Consider the following 18,446-nt stretch of genomic DNA (forward strand, 5'->3'; position numbering starts at 1 on the left):
AAGCCTAAACAGGTAAGCGTGAACATCTGTTGATACATGCATCAAATCGAACGCGCTTGTCACTTCACACACCGCAAGTCCAAAATGCCTTTCCAATCCTTGCCGCTGGAGGTTATACGCATAATTGCGTGGGAGTTACCATCTGATCGTGATTTTCTAAACTTGATATGCACAAACTCTCAGCTCTGCAGCCTTCTTATGCGTGATTTGTACAAACGGAATCTAGAGACAGATCCGACGAACACGGCCTTGGACTGGTGCGCAACCACTGGATGTATGAGCGCATTGTATAAACTCGCGCATTGGAAGCCAGACTTCAACCGACCTTTGAGGTTCTGGGATGACTTCTCCAACAAATGGAAGCCCACTTCGGCTTTGGTCAAAGCAGTTGAAAACAACAATGCAAAGACAGTGTTATTCCTGCTGAAAAATGGAGCCGACCCCAACTACGGGAATGGAATATCTGACCACACCATTGAGAAGCTCACCCCCTTGGAAATCGCTGCAGAACGATGTGCTTATATGTCGGTCGAACGGCTTCTCTCACATGGCGCCAAGATGGATCAGAGCATCTTATACCGTGCTATAACAAGCGGAGGCCGCTATACTTGGGTATGCGGAGAACGCGCGGGAGCTAAACGTCGATTGCAAGGTGAATACATTGACCCTGAAAGGACTGTGCGTGTGATCCTTGACCATGGTGCCATTCTGAATGATCCGACCACCTTGTGGTCACCTCTTCATGAAGCGGTAGAATCATACCATTATCCTGGTAATGGCGTTATTAAATGGCTTTTGGATCACGGCGCCGACGTGAATTCGAGGGACGCCTTGGGTCGAAGTCCAATATTCTATGCTTTCAAGACCGAATATCGAAACCCATACCAAAGAAGCAAGAAAATGGTGGAATTGCTCCTGGAGTACGGAGCCGAACCATCTCCTGAGGAGCTCGGAGTGCACCTATTTGGATCCCAATATTCGTTCGAGATGACCAAACTACTCCTTGACTTGGGGGCTGATGTAAACATTTTGAATCATGATGACATGACCCCGTTGCATCTGTTGCTATCAAGGCCTGATTCTAAGGGCCATTTTGAACAATTGGAACCTGAGGAGAAAGAACGCTTGACTAAATTATTTATAAGCCACGGGGCTGATGTTCTTTTGAAAGACCGCGAGGGTAACACCCCGCTGCACCTTGCACTGGACCCAGACCTAGAGACCATGGCTAATGCAAATACGGTAAAGCAATTGCTTGACGCGGGTGCTAAGGTCCTTTGCCAAAGCGAAGACGGATTTGACCCCCTATTGGCGCTCTTGGATCACTGGTGCGACCTTCCGTATGCCGACGATGACTTTGACGCATCAAATCCAATGGATTATTGGTGCCAGGAATGGAACCGGGATTGGGACCTGAAAAGAAAAGAAGTAAATGAGATGATCAACTCATTTGTTGAATCTGGTCACCCTACGGATATCTTGGTCGATATCGATCCATTGGTTGCTCAACACTTCCCAGCGTTGGATCCATATATCCCCGAGGAAGCCAAGAAAGAGGCAAGGGAAGCACGAGAAGAAGAGGAAAGGAAAGCACGACAAGAGGAAGAGGAAGAGGAAGAGGAAGAGGAAGAGGAAGAGGAAGAGGAAGAGGAAGAGGAAGAGTATACCAATGAGAACTCAGCCAGTCAAAAAGTAACTGACGTTTACTAAATGTAATTATCTTTGGAGCTGCAAGTCTTGCGGTACGGTCAATTCAATGCCGAGTGAGCAAATAACCACGTAATGCAATTCGTAAAATGCCACCCGGATAGCCATACCAAGTTCAAGAACCCCCAATTACTGGTGACACAGTATTCTATTCACTCCAGAAAACAGAACTTTCTGCACAAGCCACAGACAGACAGTGATTGCTACAACGAGAGTGCTCGCAGGATGCCCAGTCAGTATCCCGGCTTTCAATATCTTGATTGTGTCTTGGTATTTCTAGAGCTAGCAAGGAGCCGCGAATACAGATTTGGACTTCGTGTGAAGCCCAAGGCTCAATAGGCCAGATCCAGTATTCAGTGACGCAAATATGGAAAACAAACTAGATTAGAAATGTTTGTTGTTGACTGGACTATACTGTGTTTATATAGGGCGATTCTAAAGGACCCTCATTTCTTGCTATTCGGCATCCCCTCTCCACCTGATCGCGCACTAATTGTATTCTTTTTCGGCAGACACGGGTCCCGAAATTGTATATTGAATTAATAAATAGAGTCGCAATTGTTTCTAGTCTGAGGGTAATACATATATCAAATCTTCGAGCTCTGGGAGAGCTTCTTTTCCTCTGCTTGGTAGACCTTGACTAATTGACGAACAGAAAGGTCGAGCAAAACATCTTCAGAGCCACCAGGAATACGAATACCGGGGACGTCACGAAGAATTGCTGGAAGAAACCTTGTTAGCACCTGAGAGTCACAGCCAAAAGAATATGAGAGCATACCTTCTACCAATTCGCCTTGTCCAGTCTTCGTAAAGCCATTGCCACCAAAGAGCAAAACAGCTGTCTGGGCACACTCGTTCAAGACCATGCCAGACTTGGCCTTTGCCAGTGCTGTCAAGCCACCCAGTTGACGATCGCCTTCCTCCTTGCTGAGATGAGTCAGTTGATACAGAATTTGTTCAACCCAGGCCCACATGGTTTCAAGCTCAGCACCTGCCTTGGCGAGACGATGCCGGACCACGGGCTGATCCATTAGCGTCTTTCCAAAGGCCTCGCGTTTGAGACAGTAGGAAAATGCAGCCGAGAGTGCCACTCGAGCCTGTCTAGTGGCTCCGATGGCAATCACGAGACGCTCATGGTTGAAATTGGTCATGATGATACGCATGCCATCACCTTCTCGACCGACGATGTTTGACACGGGAACCTTGACGTCGTCGAGCTCAATATAGGTGGTTCCACCAGTCACCTGGCCAGAGACCTTAAGCCGGCGCATTGTGACTCCGGGGTGGTTCTTGAGCGGCACAACTAGAACAGACAGACCCGCTGCTCCGGGGCCACCGGTTCGAACGGCCATTGTGGTATAGTCTGACCAGATGCCATTGGTGATCCTGCAAATAGCGTTAGACCGCGAAGAGACATGTATTTAGTTTATCTTACCATTTTTTGGTGCCATTGACGATGTAGTGCTGACCATCGGCACTCTTGACGGCAGTTGTGGTAATGTTAGCGACATCGCTACCAGCCTCAGGTTCCGTGATAGCAATACACCCTCGCTTTTTGCCAGTGAGCAAGTCGGGCAGGAACTTCTCTTGCAGCTGACGGCTACCAAATTTTACAATTGGTGAAATTCCAAAGGCAAATCCTGCATTGAGAGAACCACCAGGGCCACTGAGACCAGATCGAGCCATCTATACCAGTTTGGTTAGTTCCCGTAAACCCTGAAACAGGCCCACACAACCCGGCATACCTCATCACAGTAGATTCCAGTGTAGATGTAGTCCCAGTCCTCAACCTTGACCCCCAGTATATCATTGATTCCCAGACGCTTCAGCCAATCCACCGGCAAGGGGGCAGGCATATTGGGCAAAAGCATGTTATGCTTGCAAAATGTGCCAAAAACATGCTCGGGAACCGTTCCCTCACGCTCCCATTCCAAGGCATGTTGTAGTAGGTTCTCTGTCGCGAATTTACGACATGCTTGTTGGAAACGACGGTGGGCGGGAGTAATGTACGGTGAAGGGAGGCCACGAATGTAAGGTGGCTCCGAGAAAGGGATTGGATTAGGAGAGTTTTCCGCCATATTCGAATAAACTAGAAACTGATTTGTATAGAAAGATGATTCAGGTAAACGTTCTTTCAATTTTGTATCAAATTAAGGCTGAATATATCAGTTGGAGGTTCCCCGCATTATGGGGTAAAGGGTGGCCGAGGCTCGGTGTTTTAGAGATGCGTGCCTTCCACAATTTGCTTATCTAATGCCGATTTACTATGGCCGCATTTCTCAGGCCGAAAATCTCATGTGATCCTCACATGGTTTTTCGCCTGAGGCCAGAATCGACCTGGCCCTTGGCTGAGTAATTGCTCCGAAAGCGGGAATGATTTGCCACTTTGCACCGCCCGCAGAAAAATCTTATCGCCCGATAACGAGATCACGCAATTGCGGCTAGCCGCATTAGGCAAAATGACTGGGGTTTCTGTTTTATACTTGGGGAGAGGGGATTCTCTTTCTCTCCACATTCTTCTTTGTTTTTTGTTCATATCGGTGTGAGTCCGATATACACAAAAAGAAGCCATGGCATCTGTTCCAGCTTTGTCGGCCTTGAATGGCCCGACATATGTCACAGCCCAGACGCTGATCCAGCAAGTCGCATACTTGCTGAGCGACAAGATCTTCTCCTACTCACCGGAGAGCTTCGACTTGGATGCAGCCCTCAAGGAATGGACCTCCAAGAACGAGACCAATGCCAATGGCGAGTCTCCTGCCGTCAAGACTCTCGAAACTCGCCAGGGTGCCGGAAACATGGCCCTCGGCTACCTCTTCTCGCAGGACTTTGATCTGAAGAAGCGCCACATCCCCCAGGGTATTGTTGCTTCTTCGGCCACCCTCCCCTACATGCGCGCAGCATTGGAGCAACTCTCTCTGCTCTACTCCGTCGCCAGCCCCGTCGCCGCACATGTCGCCGCCGTCGACTACGCCAGCGAGGGTCTCGTCTCCGACTATGCCTCTGCTCTTGCTTTGGCCGAAGAGCTCGGTCTTGGTCTGGTCTCCAGCGGCTCCGCACACGAGTCCCAGCACATGGCTCTCTTCACCACTTTGCTCTCCTCGATCCTTCCCTCCGTTCACATCTATGACGGTGTCCGCGTTGGCCGTGAGACTACCCGTGTCATTGACGTTCTCGACAAGGATGGCCTGACTCGCACCTACGAGTCTGTCCGCAAGACCCTCGATGAGTCTCGCACCCGTCACCTAGACTCCCAGGGCAAGGTCCTTGATCTCCTCAAGACCCTGAACGGCGAACTCGGAACTGACTACCGTGCCTTTGAGTACCACGGTCACGCCGAGCCTGTTTCCGTTCTGGTTGCCTTTGGTACTGTCGAGGCTGCCCTGACCGCTCAGATTGCTCGCTCCCTGGCCAAGGATGGTGTCCGTGTCGGTGTTGTCAACGTCCGAGTCTACCGTCCCTTCATTGAGGAGGAGTTCCTGCGTGTCCTCCCCCAGTCCACCAAGACTGTTGGCATTCTCGGACAGGTTGCTTCCGAGCAGGCCGTTCAGGAAGAGGGCATTCACTCCGCTCTCTATGAGGATGTCCTTGCCGCCTTGACCTTTGCCACTGGCCGTGAGCAGGCACCCACCTGCGTCGAGATTAAGTACCCTCGCTCTCAGCGCTGGGACCTTGTCTCGACTGCCGCTGCCTTCCAGCGCGTCTTCGACAAGCCTATTCTCCCAGTCAACAGTGAGACAAACCAGACTGCTCCTCTGCAGTTGCTTGACCCCTCTTCCGTGCACGAGTACACTTTCTGGGACGTCGACAGCTCCGTCACCAGCGAGGCCGCCCACACTCTTGGCCAGGCTCTTGGCGCCGACTCGGCAAGCAATGTCACTACCAGCAAGGTCCACGACAACCTTGTTCAGGGTGGTGCCGTCCGTATTGATATCCGCAAGAGTGCCAAGATTGTGGACGCACCTTACGCAGTCACTGCTGCTGATGTTTCCTACGTCGGCAGCATCGCTCTGCTCAAGGAAGTTGATGTTCTGGCCTCAGTCAAGGACAACGGCAAGGTCATCGTGAATGCCCCGGGTATCAAGGATGAGGATCTTGAGAAGAAGCTGCCGGCCGCCTTCAAGCAGGGTGTTGCCCAGCGCGCCATCTCCGTTTTCATTGTCGACCCGTCGGTTGTTGACGACTCCTCTCTGGACGCTCTTGTTCTCCAGGCCTCATTCGTGCGTGTTGCTTTGCCTTCCCAGGAGGGTGTTGCCACCAAGAAGTTGTCCGCCATTACCGGCAACGCCGAGGCCCTGGACAATGTGACCAAGGATCTCGAGAAGGTTCTGCGCCAAATCGAGGTTCCCGAGACATGGAAGGAGCCTGAGGGAATTACCGAGGCTGTCCAGCTTCCCAAGGACATCGTCGCCAACAGCTTTGTTTCATTCGACAAGACCGAGGCCGAGCCCCCCACCTTCCTCAAGGACTGGGAGACTGCCGCTCGTGGCCTGGCCTTCAAGGAGGCCTATGGCACCAAGGATGCGCTCCGCCCTGATCTGGCAACTAAGACCTTCACCGTTCACGTCAAGGAGAACCGTCGTTTGACCCCCACCACCTACGACCGTAATATCTTCCACATCGAGTTTGACCTCGGCAACACTGGCCTGAAGTACGACATCGGTGAGGCTCTTGGTGTTCACGCCGAGAACGACCCTGCGGACATCAACAAGTTCATCGAGTTCTATGGCCTGGACCCCGACGCCGTTGTCGAGGTTCCCAGCCGCGAAGACCCCGCTGTCCTGGAGAACCGCACTGTCTACCAGGCCTTGATCCAGAACGTCGACATCTATGGTCGCCCTCCCAAGCGCTTCTACGAGGCCCTTGCTGAGTTCGCCACCGACGAGAAGGAAAAGAAGGATCTCCAGACCCTGGGCGGCCCCGATGGAGCCACCGAGTTCAAGCGCCGCGCCGAGGTCGACACCATCACCTTCGCCGATGTCCTGCTCGAGTACCCCTCGGCCCATCCCGACTTCCATGAGATCGTCCGTATAGTCGGCCCCCTGAAGCGCCGCGAGTACTCCATCGCCTCCTGCCAGAAGGTTACCCCGACCACCGTCGCCCTGATGATCGTCGCTGTGAACTGGACCGATCCCAGCGGCCGTGACCGCTTCGGTCTGGCCACCCGCTACCTAAGCCGCCTCCGAGCCGGCTCCCCCATCACCGTCAGCGTCAAGTCCAGTGTGATGAAGCTGCCCCCTAAGTCTACCCAGCCCATCATCATGGCCGGTCTGGGTACTGGTCTGGCGCCTTTCCGTGCCTTCGTCCAGCACCGCGCTCTCGAGAAGGCGCAAGGCAAGGAGATTGGCTCCGTTCTGCTGTACATGGGCTCCCGTCACCAGCGCGAGGAGTACTGCTACGGTGAGGAGTGGGAGGCTTACCAGGAGGCTGGTGTCATCACTCTTCTCGGCGCTGCCTTCTCTCGTGACCAGCCTGAGAAGATTTATATCCAGGACCGTATGCGCCAGTCTCTGCCCGAGATCATCCAGGCTTACATCCGCGAGGAGGGTGCGTTCTACCTCTGCGGTCCCACCTGGCCCGTGCCCGACGTCACCGCTGTTCTTGAGGAGGCCATTGCCACCGAAGCTAAGAACACCGGTAAGAAGGTCGACACTCGCAAGGAGATTGAGAAGTTGAAGGATGAGGAGCGCTACGTTCTTGAGGTCTACTAGACTTTTGGAATTGGTAATTATGTTCTCATGATTTCATGTTTCGCATCTATTCCCCCCATATTTAGATCGCTTTGGTCTATCGCATCATAGACATCTCAAAATGCGCGTTTCACGATCTTCACTTTGGACTTTTATATAGATTTCATCCTGAATGATACGGACATTGTATTCACTTCAATATGCTTAGGTATTCGCTTTGGATTCAAGATCTACAGTACTCTTTGATAGATATCCCTCAATGAGAGTGCTCTTAAATATATATTCCATACTGGGAGTTTCTGGACACTGTATTCATTTGAATATATTTGGGTATCTGCTCCGCCAATGCCTCCTCAATAACTTTTGTAAATGCGATGTCGTCTAGGTCATCTATCGTCTATACATGAGTCTTAAAATGAGCCATGACAATTAAGCCCGGCCCACAGTCCCAACTTTGGTTTTCCCATATGCGCCGCCCATTTCCTTCCTCAACTCCAACGCCCGTCTATACGGGGGAGCAGTGGGAGGCTGGACTGGATCTAAGGTAACGTAATCCGGCGGCAGCGTGTACGATGCATCCGAATCCCAAGCAGACAGATCACCACACGCAATGAACGAAGGGATCCATCGGTTCTCGACAGAGAACTTGTTGGAGAGCTTTGTAGGTTGTTTCTCGTCAGACGTGGTCTGAAGATGACGGATTTCGGTAGCGTGATTCGGCGTAGAATTGTTGCTTCCAGCCAGAGGAGTTTGTCTCTGTGCAGATTCATCAATCTGCTCACGCACCTCAACGGCAACATTGCCATCTTCGGACACAGGTACCGGGGCTGCAGCACCACCGAAAAGAGGGTTCTTCAAGGCAGCCATACCGACCACCCCGCTATCACTGACAGGAGGGATGAAACCTTCGCAAACGACAAAGGCTTCCAAGCTGCTTGCGCGACTACTCCGCGGTTTGGCGACGCTAACACGCTCAAACACAGTGCGCAACTGCGCATAAAGCAGATCCACATCACGGCCACGGAAAATCTTAGCCACGAATTTACCGCCTGGTCGGAGAACACCCATAGCTAGGTTGAGTGCCGCATATAGTAATTGTGATTGAATGTAAATGTCTAGGTCGTGAAGTCCCGTTACGTCGGGTGCTCCGTCGGAGATGACCAGATCAACAGGGTGGGGTTGTCTGATAGCCTCCGGGGAGGGTGATTGTAAATCGGATGCCTGCGCGTATGCTTCGGGGTCCAGGGCGCGCAAGAGGAGAGGAATTGTAGAGGGATGGGTGATATCGGCTTTGAGGGTTGTGATGCCTTCGAGGGGCGCCATAGGTTGCAGGTCGATTGAGACAATCTTGACGTTCTTCCGAGGCTTCAATTCGGAGCTTGAGCTAGGCTCGATGTCCATTTTATCGTCGCTGGTTGTTTCGTCTGCCAATCCTTGCTGTGCCTGGTGTTTCTTCTCGAGCCATGCGCGCCGGCCGAAGCTCTCGCCCTTGATCAAGACGCGACTGAGAACCTGACTCCAACTCCCGGGTGCAGCGCACAAATCCACCACTCTTGTGACATTGTCCGGGTTCTCGTGCTCGAATAAATCGAATTGCTCGTCGATCTGGATAAGCTTGAAGGCGGAGCGGGCGCGCCAATTTTGTTCTTTCGCGAGACGGTAGTAAGCGTCGCGCTTGTCCTTGGATGACTTGCCCATTGTGAATTGACAAGCTAATCGAACGCAATCGGCAGTCAGTCGAGGTGGGTTGATTTTGCGACGTGGGGAACGAAAAGATAAGATTCCAAGGCGGACTCAGTTTTCTGCCGCTTTTTTTCTTTGCGAATCTTCCGTGACGACGAGCTTTTGTTTCTTGTCTACAGTGCAAGCTGCAATCCACTGAGATTTTTACATTCATCATGGGCCAAAAACGAGGACACGACTCTAAAGCCCAGGCGCTCCAGACGAAAAAGCGCAAGAAGTCCACCAAGGCCGATGCGTCGGAAGATGATTCTAATGCGTTTGTCGGAGTTGAGGACCTCAACTGGAAGGAGGTTGCGCTTCCTGACCGCATGGAGGATGCAACTGGATTCTTTGGTCTAGAGGAGATTGACGGCGTGGATATCATCAGAGGGCAGGGTGGCGGTGAGGTCCAATTCAAGGTATGCATTCCGAAGCTATGTTTAATTCCATTGGACGCTAATCTGTGGTGTTATTTGATTAGGCCAAGTCAGGAAAGCCCAGGAAATCAATTCTGAAAGCCCCCGAAGAAGGCGATGAAGATGAGTGGGCTGGATTCAGCGACGAAGACTCGACCGACAAGACTTCCAAGAAGACCCCCACGGCCGATGCTACCGAAGTGAAGGAAGATAAGAAGCCCAAGAAGGAAAAGAAGAAGGCTGATAAGAAGGTTGATCAAAATGCGGATCAGAAGGCCGAACAAAAGCCCAAGGGACAGAACGAAAAGAAAAAGCCCGAACAGAAGCCAAAGCAACAAAAGCCGAAGAAGGACCAGAGCATGAAGGGCGCTCTCTCATTCGAAGCTCTCGAGGAAGACGAGGACGAAGATAGCGTGGATGTGTCGGCCTGGGATGAGCTCAATCTCTCACCTGAGATCTACACGAGTCTTTCCAAGATGAAGTTCAGCTCTCCGTCAGCCATTCAGAAGGCCAGTATCCCCGCTATTATGGATGGCCACGATGTCGTCGGAAAGGCCTCGACAGGTTCTGGTAAAACGTTGGCCTTCGGTATTCCAATTATCGAACACTACCTCGACAAGAGAGGGAAACAAGACAAGAAGGCCGAGAAGTCTGATTCAACACCAATCGCATTGATTCTCTCTCCTACCCGAGAGTTGGCGCACCAGCTCGCAAAGCACATCGGAGAGCTCACTGCCAACGCCCCCGACACCGATGCCCGCATTGCGCTCTTGACCGGTGGACTGTCTATTCAGAAGCAGCAGAGACAACTCGCTGCGGCTGACATTGTCGTCGGAACCCCCGGTCGAGTGTGGGAAATCTTGAGCCAAGGACAGGGTCTCATCCGCAAGATGCAGAAGATCAAGTTCTTAGTCGTTGACGAGGCCGACAGACTTCTCAGCGAGGGTCACTTCAAGGAAGTCGAAGATATCCTTGGCGCTCTTGACAAGCATCAAGCTGGGGATATTAAAGACACGGATGAGGAAGCCCAGGAGGAGGAGGAACCGTCAGAGAGACAGACTCTTGTTTTCTCTGCTACATTCCACCGTGACCTTCAACAAAAGCTCGCAGGCAAAGGCCGTTGGACAAACGGTGATATGTTGGACAACAAGGAGTCTATGGAGTACCTTCTAAAAAAGCTAAATTTCCGCGAGGAGAAGCCCAAGTTCATCGATGTGAACCCGGTGGACCAGATGGCCCAGGGTCTCAAGGAAGGAATCGTTGAATGTCCTGCTATGGAGAAGGTTAGACCCATCCACGACTACCCCAAAGTCTACATTGGTGCTAACATTTGAATAGGATCTTTACCTCTACTCAGTCCTTCTATACTATCCCAAGCACCGGACAATTATATTCACTAACTCCATCTCGGCTGTCCGTCGCATTACCCAGCTCTTGCAAGCTCTTCAACTCCCTGCATTTGCCCTCCACTCTTCCATGGCCCAAAAAGCCCGACTTCGTTCCGTCGAGCGATTCTCATCACCCACCGCGGACCCAAGCTCAATCCTTGTCGCCACCGACGTCGCAGCCCGTGGTCTCGACATCAAGGGAATTGACAGTGTCATTCATTACCACGTCCCACGCGCAGCAGACATGTACGTCCACCGATCCGGTCGTACCGCTCGTGCCGGTGCCTCTGGAAAGAGTATCCTGATTTGTGCCCCCGAAGAGGTTGTCGGCGTCGCCCGTCTTGCCGCTAAGATCAATGCCAAGAAGCACAAGGCTGAGGGTGATGCACCTTCCAAGAAACTCCCTCTCGAGTCTCTCGATATTGATCGTCGGGTCGTGGCCCGCCTTCGTCCTCGCATCAATCTCGCCAAGAAAATCACCGACACAACCATCGCCAAAGAGAAGATCAACACAGAGGATAACTGGCTTCGCGCTGCCGCTGATGATCTCGGTGTGGAATACGACAGTGACGAGTTCGATCAGTCTCAGGGTCAAGGCCGCGGCCGTGGCGGTGGCCGCCATAGGCGTGAGAAGGAGGCTAGCGGTATGACCAAGGGAGAGATGGCCGGGCTCCGCGCAGAGTTGAAGCAGCTGCTTTCTGAGCGTGTCAACATCGGTGTTAGTGAGAAATATCTTACTTCCGGTCGCATTGATGTCGAGGCTCTGCTCCGTGGTGAGGGTAATAAAGCCTTCCTGGGACACCTTGACCCGCTCACCTTCTGATTGATTTGTGACTACTGGAGCGTTTGGGGTTTGTAAAAAGGATAGTACTTGTGATATAGTGTTGCATACCAAAACATGTTTTGAATGTCCTCTTTCTCTGCCAATCGCAATCTGCAAGCATATTTTTGTTACCTAACCTCGGAGGTCCTGGTCTATCACCATGCTGCTTCGGCATACTCCATGCCTCAAGTTGGCCGAGAAGGCCTGAGAGCGCAGACAGTGTGTAGTACAAAGGACGGTCTTTCAAGTTGAGACGCGAGGCTTATATACTAAATATAAGAGGTCAGTACTGTATTGCTAGCTATGATATGATGTTATCTAAGAGTGAACTCGCTATCTAAAGCCGTTGGAGAAGAGATAGGCGAAGGCCGATAAGAGACCAACACCTCACGTCACAGTACAGCCCAATGCGACCTCAGACACGCCAACACTCTTGTACATGTACATGTGACTCATGTACTAAATACATGTACTTCCCCTCTTCCCCAACCCCAACTCCCATCTCCACCTCCAACCTCATCTCTCTATACCACCATGGATCCCCAAATCGAAGAACTGCTAAGCCTGGAGGCCGTTCGCTCCAGAGCCCATATCGTGCTAAAATTGGCCGAACAAGGCAGTTTGAACCATTTCAATTATCACAGCGAGCGGATGGACCAGACCACCGACTACGTACTAAAGCTCATCCAGGTACAGTCCATACCTATACTTGAATTGTATACAACCTCAATTATCCAAGATATCATACTCATCCAATTTAATCCCCACAGCGCGATTTCGGCCCTGACAAGTACCATCTAATCCCACCCCATGGGCGTTGGCAGCATTTCGAAGTCGGCGGGGTTCCCCGCATAGACACTCTACTGGCTGAATGGGAGGGGCAGGGATGCGACACCACCGAGAAAGCCCGGAGACTGGTTGATCTCTTCTTTGTTTCTGTTCTCCTTGATGCCGGTGCTGGAGATCACTGGCGTTTCCAGGAGTCGCAGACTGGCCAGACTCTTACGAGGAGTGAGGGTATTGCCGTGGCGGCGTTGCATATGTTCCTCAACGGGGCTTTTGCTGATAAGGATTCCGATGTTAAGCATACTGTTCATGGTAAGTTCTTCCGTGCCTGTGGTTTTGATGGGGAGCTAATAAGTGGTAGGTGATGCGCTGCGGAATATTAATGTCGATACCTTGTCCCGTGGATTGCAGGTGACCGAGTCCAACCCTATGATAGGGGTTCCTGCACGAACTGATATTATTCGTAAACTTGGGGAATCCCTTCTCAATGTGAAAGATGTCTTTGGGCCTTCCGGTCGTCCTGGTAATCTAGTTGGTAAGTTAAGCCAATTCCGACGATGATCAGTCTGCATATACTCTGTGCTAACAAAATCTCCGAATCGCAGACTTCCTTCTGATCAAGTCCAAGGCAAATGAAGGAAAACTCAACTACAAAGACCTCTGGAATGTGTTGCAGCGCCTCCTACTTCCCATCTGGCCAACTGACCGGACACACGTCAAGGGTCAACCAATCGGCGATGCATGGCCTCTGCGCGCACTTTCGCAACAAACTGATGCCGAGTCTAAGCCATTCTCAAATATCCAACCTTTCCATAAACTGACTCAGTGGTTGGCATACTCTTTGATGGTTCCATTCTCCCGTTTACTCTCAGTTTCATGGACTAATACCGAGCTCGGCACCGGGTTGCCCGAATATCGCAATGGTGGACTCTTTGTTGACATGGGTGTTCTCGAATTGAAGCCTGAGGCTTTGAAGCGCGGACTCGATTTGTCAGGTGGTACTTTGCCTTCTTATGGAGCAGGTGACGACGAGATTGTGGAGTGGCGAGCTATGACCGTTGCCCTTCTAGATGTGCTGCATGTGAAGATTCTTGAACGACTTGGTGGTGTCAAGCTTTCTCTGCCTCAGGTGTTGGAGGCTGGCACTTGGAAGGCGGGACGTGAGCTTGCGGCGGCTAATCGCCCCGAAACTAAGTCTAGTCCTATCTTGAACTTTGGGGACGGTACTTTGTTTTAAGGGTAGGTTCAATAGCATATTTACAGAGAGTCTCGCAGAAACTTCCTTAAAATGGTATATTAAACAGCTCATCTGGGTAGAGCAACCTTGTTGAACAGCAGATGTCCTCGTCTTATTAGAGTTTAAATACTTATGAGGATCAAGAAAAGTAATCATCTTCCTCTGCCACTGATTGTGTATTTATGCGTCAGGAGCAAGCCAGCAAAGCAAAGGGAGTTACAACTAGAACGATCCGGACCTTATCGGGATCGGCATGCCGAATCATCGTCATACCTATCGCCGAAGGTCGGCACTTTGCGCCCCACTGATGGACCCGACAAAAAAAAATCGCGTGGCTTTCAGGAACAGGTTCTATCCGTTTTGCCGATTCTTTCTTATTTCTGGAAAGTATTTTACACTTTGCACGTTTCGTCGGCATCCCCAATCCGCAACTGTGTGATCTACTGCATATTGCTGCAGCCCTAGTTCAAGAGCAACGCTAAACTAAAAGATCGGCGACGCACCTCAAGGCCGACGTCGCAGTCTGAGCCTCTTTCGGAGTATGTACCCCGGCCGGCATTTAGACGAGTCCCTCTGACGCAACCGCAGTTATATCCCAACTAAAAGCCGATATTGGTCTCCAAATATACTTTTCGAAATGTCGAATGTCTCACAAACAGCCCGTCGGCTTCTCCGATCTCGAAACGCTTTGGCATTGAAGTCATACTCGCCGACGGGATCCATTGCACGCCTTCACCAACAGGGCCCGTCGCGCTCTGCTGTCGTCCACGACCAGGCAATCCCCCAGGATCAAAGACATGTACCAACACCCGAGGGTTCACGATTCCTTTCTCATGCACAACAACAAAAGGCACGTACATCGCAACGGCCCCAGCATGAATCTACAGAACTCGATACCCTCGTTTCGCAAATCCCCATCGTCCAAACTCTCCGCGACTCCCACAAGGCCTACAAAGAAACCCGCCCTCATCTCGCAATCCCACCAGCAATTAGACAACACCACTTCGTAGGTGGAAGTCTAGCGGGCACAGGCAAGCTCGCATTCCAGCCCTACATGTGGACATCCACAGGCAAGACCGGCACACAGGCAAAAGAGAGAAAAAGAGCCAGCAGTGTAGTATCAGTATTCCACATCGGCCAAGACCTATGTGGTCACCCGGGGTTCGTGCACGGCGGTCTCCTCTCCGTCCTCTTCGATGAGGTCTTTGCTCGCTGTGTATCCGCTGCTTTCCCCAGTGGACTTGGCATGACAGCGAATTTGAATGTGGATTTCCGAAAGCCTGCGCTCCCGGACCGACTGTATGTCCTGCGCACTGAGACTGTTAAGGTTGAGGGGAGGAAGGCGTGGGTTGAAGGGCGGATGACTTATCTGCCTCTTTCTTTGCCGCTTTGTTCGATGGAGTCGGGGGCTATTGTTCCTGATGCTAGTCTTTTGCGGGAGGATAGTGAGGGCGCTGTTATGGTTGCTGAGGCTAAGGCTTTGTTTATTGAGCCTAAGTTCGCTGATGTGAGTTTTTCCTTTTCCTATCTTTATGTGGAATGATTTGCTAATGGTTATTCTTAGTCCATGGTGTCTATTTACAAGAACTAGTTTGGGGGTTTGGGAGGTTGTTTGTTATGTTTATTCCCTAGATCGCGTTATATAGAGCTTATGACTGATAGACCATATTATAATGATACACTCACTAATTGTTTCAACTTTTCTCGGTAGTCGTTATCACTAAAGTTGGTTAATCGTGGACTTTCAAGAGATCGTCTAGCTTTACTAAATTAAGAGCCAATCCTTGCCACTCCACAAAACGGGAGAAAATGGGATCTAACTGGTCGTGGTTTCAGCGACCAGCTACAGCACAAGCTTGCAAGCATTCAGGCTCTATATGGACACGTTATTGGAGCAATGATATCATGTATATTTCTGTTTTTCTGAAATTGTACCCGAAGGACGCACGAGTCTAAGAAAAACGCAGCAGATAATCATTAAGATCCAGAGGCATTCCAAGAATCCAATGGTATCGCGTTACTCGGCATCCATCGGGTACCAGTCTCCATGAACATATCGATAGGTAGATTGAAAGATGTGTCCATGAGATGCATTGGGGGAGTTATAGCGGCCGAATCGAGGAATTCATTCCCCATAATAGCATTGGAGGGCAGTTTTGCCGAGGTTAGCAATCCGGAAAATGGATCGGTAGGCTGTGAGCTAGAAGCCATAACTCCAGTCCCAGTGATGTGCATGCTAGTTGTATCCATGCCAGTGGAAGACGGCACAGACCCTAGCAGCCCCGTTGTGTCCGAGGCGCTTTGGCTTGGAGGTGTCAACTGGGACCACCCACGCAGCGTTGAACTGGAACGGAACTGCTCCCATGCAAGCTGAATAGAATTGGTACTAGGGGCAAAGGGCTTGCCGAGAGTATTTAGATTTTGGAAGGCTGCTGGCAAGACGTTGCGTGCGGCTGGGGTAGGAGGGCACACCGGGTTCGCAAGTACAAATGATATGATGCAGATGGTGGCATCCCACTGATATTGGAAAGCTGGGGTCCAACCGGATAGTATATCCGTTTCTGACAGGACTTGTTTTAGTATATTAGTCAACACGACGGCATGGTTGAGAGCAGAAATGCCGAGACCATCGGTCAGTGGCGTGAGGGACGGGCCTCGCGGAGGAAAGCGGATAAAAGGGCGGAGAGTGGCAATTTGAAAATGATGATATGTGATTTCCAACAGTAGTCGTTGACGCTGTAGCCATAGCGGGCTAGCAGGGTTTAAATTGAGTGGTGTGCGGTCTGTCGACAAGGCCTCGCCTGAACCCTTACGTTGGTTTTTGAGAGACTGTGGCACGGCCTGCACCCAGTCGTACATGGGGCGAATTTCGCTGCTCATAAATCTTGCGAGCAATTCGAGAGTGGGCGGATCCTCTTGAATGTCTTGTATATCTTTCACCTGTACCACCTCGGCGCAGCGCAAACCGAACACCTCTTGGACTCCACGCGCCGCGGCCGTCAGGCGGATATACTGTACGTGGAAGCTGAGCCAAGTTAGTTCCTCTTCGGGAGGTAATACCAACACAGAGGGTGACAGCTGAACCGCGTCACGCATGTCAGTGGGAATCGCACATCCGACATCCTCCGGGTTGATTAGCGGCGGGCGGCCGAGCGACATTGAGATCTGGCTGTCCAACTGGTACAAGGTCCACCAAATCCGAGAATGCAGCTCTTGGCTTGCCCGTGGGGGAGAGCCCAGAGGTCGGAGGTGTAACCGCAGCATATGAGCAATTCTGATGCCTAGCCCAAGAAGGGCAAGAGCGGTATCTAGGTTTGCAACGTTGTATTGATATATGATGCAGTAGATATGGCTCTGCAGAGTCGGGATTGAAGGGTGCTCGAACGTGTCCATCAGCATGTGCTGACTCCGACGGTAGAAAGTATGTGCGGCTGTATGAAAGTGCACAGCCTGCGGTTCTTTTTCGCCATTTGCCATATTCTCCTCGTCGCCCAAAAAAGTGCTGCCATACTGCATGCAGACGGCCAACAGGCTGTCCACAAGAGCGGAGGGCTGGCGGGGGCCTTGGCCGTTGGTTCCAGCCCAAAGAGAATTGTAATACTCTCGGAAATCTTCCTCTGCGATGATAGGATATATGCAATGATAGGCCTGCCACATAAGAACCAGGAAGTTCTCTTCCTGCTCCCGTGATAGGTCTTCGACCTCGGCCAGTCTTAGACGAAGGCTGGGCTGTATCGCTTCATCTGAAGGCTGCTCTAGCGAAGATGTGAGCGAGTATTGGTGTGTCTGTGAGATGCGAACTGGGATAGGAGAATTCAAAGGTCGTTGGTTGGAAGATTCGGACATGTAACCGTTGAGGCGCATCACCATGTACGGTGAGGAGAAAGGACCAAAGTGGATCACCCGCCCCGTCCGCGACTCTGGATTTTGAAAGCCATCCCATGTTATGCGATGTAAATCTGGAAGCTCGGCAGATGGTGCAATACCAGAGATCGAATTGGAGCTATCTGAGGGTTGTTGTGACTGATGCTTGGCGGCTACAAGCTGTCTTTTCGATTCCTCTGTCACCTTGTCCAGTTGCTCCTGGAAATCTTTGAGCCGATTTCGCAATCGATGTATTTCCCTGTTAGTCTCTCATCAGCCATCTCTAATAGGTGCTAAGCCAGAAGAATAAAAAATACAAAGGAAAAAAGAAAAGGGGGGCGCGGATCTTACCGATTCGCGGCTTTCAGTGAATGGGCTTCAAATTGCTTGGTATTACTGCAGTGGCCGCCACGACTTTGGCAATTCTGGCATGGCAGCCTGTCATCACACTTAATGCGATTGAGGCGACACCAGTCGCAGGCTCGCGCAACCTGATTTCGCTTGGGACGGGGTGGAGCGGGTTGTTCCGGGCGATCAGTGGAGTTGAGAGCGGAAAAGGTGGAGAACATGATCAAAGACGTGAGAGTAGGACAGATTTCATGGAAGAAGCACAAGAGAGGAGGAAGAGAAGATGTGAAATCGACTTATATTGGCCCCCAAGCTGTGGCTGATAGAAGCACTTGGGATCCATTCTAGCTGCTTATCTCATCAGCCATCGGATCGGCTGATGTGGCTTGAGACACGCCAATGCATGCGTAAAACTTATTCAGGTAAGTTGACTTCTCAAGGTCGACGCTGGTTGTCAGAGTTGCC

General features: G+C 51.3%; 8 protein-coding genes across 8 annotated transcripts; 5 read left to right on the plus strand and 3 right to left on the minus strand.

Annotated features, from left to right (window-relative positions):
- Nucleotides 1–84: 84 nt before the first annotated feature.
- Nucleotides 85–1,710, plus strand: PENARI_c013G12244 (uncharacterized protein; the record flags this gene model as incomplete). The annotated part of the gene is made up of 1 exon (XM_022633380.1): nucleotides 85–1,710. One exon carries the CDS (start codon nucleotides 85–87, stop codon nucleotides 1,708–1,710), a length of 1,626 nt encoding a protein of 541 aa, XP_022486825.1.
- A 584-nt stretch (nucleotides 1,711–2,294) lies between these two features.
- On the minus strand, nucleotides 2,295–3,563 carry PENARI_c013G12542 (acyl-CoA dehydrogenase family protein; the record flags this gene model as incomplete). Its single annotated transcript, XM_022633387.1, has 4 exons — nucleotides 2,295–2,428; nucleotides 2,486–3,093; nucleotides 3,143–3,393; nucleotides 3,453–3,563. 4 exons carry the CDS (start codon nucleotides 3,561–3,563, stop codon nucleotides 2,295–2,297), a joined length of 1,104 nt encoding a protein of 367 aa, XP_022486915.1.
- Nucleotides 3,564–4,277: 714 nt separating this feature from the next.
- PENARI_c013G05359 (sulfite reductase subunit alpha) lies at nucleotides 4,278–7,418 on the plus strand (the record flags this gene model as incomplete). Its single annotated transcript, XM_022633217.1, has 1 exon — nucleotides 4,278–7,418. One exon carries the CDS (start codon nucleotides 4,278–4,280, stop codon nucleotides 7,416–7,418), a length of 3,141 nt encoding a protein of 1,046 aa, XP_022487057.1.
- Nucleotides 7,419–7,826: 408 nt separating this feature from the next.
- Nucleotides 7,827–9,095, minus strand: PENARI_c013G01682 (tRNA methyltransferase TRM7; the record flags this gene model as incomplete). The annotated part of the gene is made up of 1 exon (XM_022633131.1): nucleotides 7,827–9,095. One exon carries the CDS (start codon nucleotides 9,093–9,095, stop codon nucleotides 7,827–7,829), a length of 1,269 nt encoding a protein of 422 aa, XP_022486854.1.
- Nucleotides 9,096–9,295: 200 nt separating this feature from the next.
- mak5 (ATP-dependent RNA helicase MAK5) lies at nucleotides 9,296–11,746 on the plus strand (the record flags this gene model as incomplete). Its single annotated transcript, XM_022633166.1, has 3 exons — nucleotides 9,296–9,538; nucleotides 9,601–10,818; nucleotides 10,874–11,746. The coding sequence occupies 3 exons, from the start codon at nucleotides 9,296–9,298 to the stop codon at nucleotides 11,744–11,746; spliced, it is 2,334 nt and encodes a 777-aa protein (XP_022486801.1).
- Nucleotides 11,747–12,280: 534 nt separating this feature from the next.
- On the plus strand, nucleotides 12,281–13,769 carry PENARI_c013G08734 (URC4/urg3 family protein; the record flags this gene model as incomplete). The annotated part of the gene is made up of 4 exons (XM_022633298.1): nucleotides 12,281–12,436; nucleotides 12,517–12,844; nucleotides 12,894–13,067; nucleotides 13,138–13,769. The coding sequence occupies 4 exons, from the start codon at nucleotides 12,281–12,283 to the stop codon at nucleotides 13,767–13,769; spliced, it is 1,290 nt and encodes a 429-aa protein (XP_022487053.1).
- A 637-nt stretch (nucleotides 13,770–14,406) lies between these two features.
- PENARI_c013G03117 (PaaI family thioesterase) lies at nucleotides 14,407–15,360 on the plus strand (the record flags this gene model as incomplete). Its single annotated transcript, XM_022633162.1, has 2 exons — nucleotides 14,407–15,276; nucleotides 15,334–15,360. 2 exons carry the CDS (start codon nucleotides 14,407–14,409, stop codon nucleotides 15,358–15,360), a joined length of 897 nt encoding a protein of 298 aa, XP_022487025.1.
- Nucleotides 15,361–15,746: 386 nt separating this feature from the next.
- On the minus strand, nucleotides 15,747–17,639 carry PENARI_c013G10446 (fungal specific transcription factor domain-containing protein; the record flags this gene model as incomplete). The annotated part of the gene is made up of 1 exon (XM_022633337.1): nucleotides 15,747–17,639. The coding sequence occupies one exon, from the start codon at nucleotides 17,637–17,639 to the stop codon at nucleotides 15,747–15,749; it is 1,893 nt and encodes a 630-aa protein (XP_022486838.1).
- Between the last annotated feature and the right edge of the window lie 807 nt (nucleotides 17,640–18,446).

Source organism: Penicillium arizonense (genome assembly GCF_001773325.1).
Source record: "Penicillium arizonense strain CBS 141311 chromosome Unknown PENARI_contig013, whole genome shotgun sequence".
Taxonomy (NCBI): Eukaryota; Fungi; Ascomycota; class Eurotiomycetes; order Eurotiales; family Aspergillaceae; genus Penicillium; species Penicillium arizonense.